Below are 5,787 nucleotides of genomic sequence, written 5' to 3'. Positions count from 1 at the left end.
GCATTGTTTCAAGCTCCTGTGAAAGAATAGAGCTACCTACATCAATGTGTGAAAGCCGTCTTTTGAGTAAGTTGGAACTTTGTAATTCGGAGTTATGAAGTGGATACGCTACCATAGAAAAGGGCTACCACTGGTGTAGTGTGACAGTGTTTTCATGGGTTACAATTATTTTAATTTTGAAAAAGACTTATTTGTCATTGGGCAATGTTCCCTTGCATACACTGTCACACACTTATTCTTGAAACAATGCAATAAAAATTGTACACAGTTTATAAAAAAAAAAAAATGTGTGTAAGACTCATACATGTTGATTGATTTACTTAAGAATATGTGCTTGTGACTGAATTGTGCTTTATTTCTCTCGAATATTCGTTCTAATTTTTCATTTTCACAAGTGTTCTTATCTATGATTTACACTAACTCTGATTTTCATTTGCTTGATTTTATTCTTATCAGGATGACTCTCTTTGATCAAAGCAGATTTTTTTTTTTGGGTTGAGTTTTTATTTTTGTTCATATATACAAAATAAAATAAAATAAATGATAATAATAATAAAAAAAAAGAAATAATTTGACAAGGAAATTCTTGGTGGACCGAATCATTGTGGTGATTATGAGGAATTATGCATTTAATTGTGTGATTAATATATTCTTTGTCTCCAAGAAATTTATTTTTGTCTTCTTTCTCATTTTGGAATATCATGATTTGTATCTTTATTGTCTTGTACTTTATTTAGGATTTTTTTTTAAAAAAAAGGGAAAAAAGTCAATAAGGAGATCGTGTGGGGTATTTTTTTCTGGTTACCTTTTTTGGTTTGGGATTTTATGAATAAACTGAAATTTAAAAAAAAAAAGGGTAAGTTGTATGAAGATCGTGTGTATTAAAGGTTGTTTCCTTTTATTGTTTCAATTAAAAATAATTTAACAAAAAGGAAACCTTTTTATTGCCGTGAGTGTCTAAATTGGGTAAGTATTGTATTTAAAAAGGTTTGCCATTACCCTATTTCTTCTCACCCACGATCTCAGTTGGTCATTTCATCTCCTTCTAATTGTTTTTCTCTCATTTTCTTGTAAGTGTTTTTGTTTTCTCAGAAAAAAAAATGGTAAGAACTCGTGGTGCTTCCTCCAAGAAGACTCCTGTTTCTCAATCCCGAAAGATACCATCTCCTTCGCCTCCTCCGTCTGTGTCAACAACGCCTCTTTCTGTTCCAGCAGCTCCCACATCTGTTGGAAAGTCCTGCAAATCCAAGGCACGCAAGAAGGTGTTTTCGCTCTCTCATGAACACCCTATGGTGTTTCCAGATATCTCTGCTGACATTGATGCACCACCATCTGAAGTGGTGGTGCCCTCTCGAGCCAAGGACCATTCTCCTCTTCCTTTTGATTCGTCTTTGGAGGCTAGGGCAAAATCGAAATCTGTTTCATCCTCTTCCAAAGCTGCTGCTGCTAGGTTGCTCAAATTTCCCTTGAAGCCGAGTCAGTCCAAGAAAAATTCTGTGACCCCCAAAAGGAAATTGGGGTTGAACGCGTCTCTTTCTCCCTTGTCTGCTGCCAAGAAAAAATTGAAGGCTCATCCCCCTTCACTGTCTTCCTCCGAATCTGATCCTGAGGAAGAAAAATCAGAATCTGAAGCAACCCATGATACCACATTGTCTGATGAAACGGTTCCTGACAATGCAGAATCAGAGGCTGAGTCTGATGAGCCAGAAAAAGAAGACATTGTCCCCTCTGAACAAGAAGTCGAATCTGACTCAGACCACATTGCATCTCCTTTGACATCCAAAGCTAAAGGGAAGAAACCTATTTCTGGTTCTACACCTTCTCCAAAACATTCAGGTGTAAATTTCAAACCTTATTCTTCCATTTTTTGCTATAATGATAATGCACGTGATATGGTTCTATATGCTCAAAGGAAATTTATCATTGAAAGAAATTATGTCTTGAGTGATCATCGTCCTTTTGGTGTGCTAACAATGCTTCAAGATCGACAATGGACAGGTTCTTTGGTTAAATTTTCTGGTTTTGTGGATAGAATAGTCAAGGAATTCTATGCCAATCTTACTAATGAAATTATTGAACCTTCATCTCCTCTGTATAATAAAGTGTTTGTTAGGAGCCATTGGTTCTCTTTTTCTCCTCAAGACATTGCTCTTGCTTTGCATCTTCCCCTTGCTGTTGAGGATGATGTTGATGGTGCCTCTCTTGACAAGGACATGGTTATCACTGAGTTGGTAGGTCAAAAAATGGTATGGCCATCTAATACAGTCATCTCGGTCTCCAATCTCACCTACACTTATGCTGTTCTCCTTAAGTTTGCCACAACAAATTGGAAGCCCACTTCTCACACCGCCACTATCTCTTTTGATATGGCCTCTTTTTTGTACAAGGTGGGGACCGGTCTTAGTATAAATTTGGCTTCGGTTATTCATGATCAAATCATTGGGTTTCGCAAAGGTAACAGGAAAAACTTGAATCTTCCTTTTCCTCAAGTTATTTATAAAGTGTTGAGTATGCAGAAAAAAGATCTCCAACGTGATCAAGAAGACTTGGTGGCACCCACTACTGCTGCTTCCTACAAGGCCTCTGCCGCTCCTACTAAAGCCACTGCTGCTCCGTCCTCCAAGAAAGTCAAGCCCCAATCCCTGAAGATTGCCTCGGATGACATTCCTCATGCCTCCTCCTTTGTTGCCACAGATTCAAGACTTGTTGCAACCGAAATAGCTACTGTTCGAGCCTCTGTTGATTCTTTGACTGCTCAAGTGATGTCACTTGAAGGATTGCAACGTTCTGTGTTGGAAGCTGTTCAATCTCTGTCCAAAGATCCAGTTGTTTAGTTTTCTTTTAATTTTTTTCCTTTAAACATTGATACTCCTTTTGTTTTATGGTTCTTTGGCTTCTTTGAAAGACACAAAGGGGGAGAGTAGTACTGTACTACTTCCAAAAACCTAGTTGTTTGTTGTTTTGTTTAACTCTGGACCTTCTTATTTTGAGGGGGAGTTAAGTCTAGTTTATTTACATGTTTGTTATAGTTCATGCATGTTTGCAGGGGGAGTTCTTTCTCTTTACTTATCACTAACATTTGTGTTGCAGGTTTTTGAATTAATTTTGTCTATCAAATTGCCAAAGGGGGAGATTGTAAAATCCTTTATTGGCATTTTTGATAATAATGACAAAATTAATGAAAAGGGTTTTTTCGAAATTAGTAGTTTCCTCTTTTGTAATATTTTGTGGTGAATTTCGAAAATGGGTAGTTTCTTGTTTTGTTGAAATATGTCTTTCTATATTCAGATTTTTATTTATGTGTTAATAAAATAAATATATATATTTTCCTATAAAAGAATATCTTTTTCTTGAATTGGAAATTATTAGTATTTATTTCTATTTATCTGATTTGGTTGCCCAGAAATCGTGTACATCTTGCAATCATAAATGATATATTGTTTCCTTATTTATTTAAGGAAACTGGGTTGAAAAAACTGTCCAGGTTCAATGAATCTGTTTGAACGGATTGCCAGTCTGTTTGAACAGATTCTGACTTTCCTGTTTTGGAAGATTTTCCATTTATTGGCTGCTTGATTTCTGATTTGTTTTCCTCGACCTAAAAGGATTCTAAAAAGTATACAATCATCCTTAGGTCGTTGGTTTTCGATCATCTCTCTTGGTATATTATTTTTCCAAATGTTTTTCAAGTTTTAGAGAGATTTTTTATTATGTGAAGAACTTGAGTCCAACAAGTTCTTAGTGGTTTATTACAGTGTACTTCTGTATTGTTTTCTTTGTGTTAATTGTGCAGGTTGAACACACTTGGACATTGGTCATCAAGCTTCGGGAGAAGTCTTGTTCGTGAGTCACTTTTCGGGAGGAAAAGTGCAAGTGTTATGATTTGAAGGGAGTTCAAGATCTTAGCACTTTAGAAATTTGATTAGAAGTTTAGATTACAACAGTTGCGACAAATTCAAGAGGGAGTCTTTATTTGTATAAGTCAATTTGGTTTTGTAATCATTTAGATATTCTTCTAATAAATTTCATTCTCTGGGCGTGGCCTCGTGGACTAGTAGCAATCTGCAAAGATTGCTGATACCACGTAAAAATTCGTGTGTTCTTTACTTTATGTTCGTTTTTATCTTATGGTCACAAACTGTTTAAACATATCTGGTTTCTGTTCAAACAGTCTTGGTATCTGTTTAAACATTTCTGTAACAGTTCAACAATTAATTATTTAATTTAAATAATTAAGTTTGTAATCATAAAAAACGGAATTTCAAAAATTAAAATTTTTATATTTATTACAAAATATTTCATGAAGTGTAGTTATGTTTTCTAGATTATTTCTAAACTATGATCTACTTGAACAATAATAGAAAAAATTGTTTGTAATATCAGAATTTAATACTATAATTAAAATTTGATAAGAATTAAATCATTCTAAATTAATTAACATAAGTATATGCTTGATATATTCATTACGTGCAATTTTCAATTTTGAAGTGTTACACTACAAGAATATGATTGTAAAGGTTTAAAGTTTTTATTGAAAAAGAAATTTCATTAGTAGACAACTCCATAACATATGACGGGTGTTAAAACATATTAGATTAATTTCAGCATTATTAATGACGAGTCACGTAATTTATGATTTTATAGATATATGACTAAATACGTTAATTGTATTATAATTGAAAGACTAAGCAATTTCAACATTAATTGATAATATTTATTTAATATAATAAAATAATTTAAATATAAAATATAATTGAAGAAATATATGTACATTATTTGAATGTGGAATGGGATATATTTTTGGATGCATGCAATCATTTTTATTAAAATAACAAACTCTTCATCATGTATCACTAAGTCAGTGTGGGTTTGATTTTAATGAAGGGTTGAAATTTATTCAATAATTTAGTGGTTGCTAATTAATTAGGTCCTACTCTATTCTATATCATGAATTTTGGATTAAAAATGAAAGTTAGACAAAATAATCTCATGGTTCAAAAAAGAAACGACAAGCATAAGATCAGTGTTAGATGCAATAATATGATATGACCTACCTAGTTAGCTAGCTAGGCTAATATAATTAGACATGAATTATTTGTGTTACTAATAAGGATAAATATTTGACAAACGTATATGGTTAATTATGAATGAATGAAATTCATGCATGTGGACGAGGACGAATGTGAATCAAATATTTATGTGATTTGAACGTAACAGACATCTCACATCTGAGCATGACACATTAATTTCTTATTCACGACATCTCATATATTTATAATTGTACTTATATTATTATTGTGTTATTGGATATCAAAATGAGTAAGAATCTAACTTATAAGACATACAATCGTAATAGAAAAGAATGTGATGTAACCTAAATTTGTAATTTAGGTCGTGATCATCGCCGGCGAAATGTACAAAACGATATAACTTCACACTAATTAATCACCCTAACAATCAAGCACGCGGCTTCCAAAAAAAAAAAACCAAGCACGTACGGAATCAGTATTTATAGTCCGGAGTTATATTTAATATTAGGATATTTACGGTAAAACTATCTAGGGAAAATACTCCACATTATCCAAATTTTTTTAGTAGTTAAAGTAACCAAAATCAACAAAATTCAGTCGGCCTATTACACTTTGTTACAGCTTATAAATATTTTTAAAAATTAGTTTATTAGATTTTAAATTTAAAAAATAGTTAAAAATTAATTTAAAATAAAAATAATAATAAAGGCTGATTTTTTTTTGACAAAAAATCTGATTTAAAAATGAAAAGAATAAT

At 32.6% G+C, this 5,787-nt stretch overlaps 1 protein-coding gene across 1 annotated transcript; it reads left to right on the top strand.

Moving 5' to 3' along the window:
• The first annotated feature begins 1,100 nt into the window (after nucleotides 1-1,100).
• LOC133824345 (uncharacterized) lies at nucleotides 1,101-2,834 on the top strand. Its single transcript, XM_062257227.1, has one exon. It carries the CDS (start codon nucleotides 1,101-1,103, stop codon nucleotides 2,832-2,834), a length of 1,734 nt encoding a protein of 577 aa, XP_062113211.1.
• Nucleotides 2,835-5,787: the final 2,953 nt, after the last annotated feature.

This window comes from Humulus lupulus, chromosome 3 (genome assembly GCF_963169125.1).
Source record: "Humulus lupulus chromosome 3, drHumLupu1.1, whole genome shotgun sequence".
Lineage (NCBI taxonomy): Eukaryota > Viridiplantae > Streptophyta > Magnoliopsida > Rosales > Cannabaceae > Humulus > Humulus lupulus.
The sequence above is the reverse complement of the archived record's forward strand: the minus strand, read 5'-3'. Positions and strand labels throughout refer to the sequence as shown.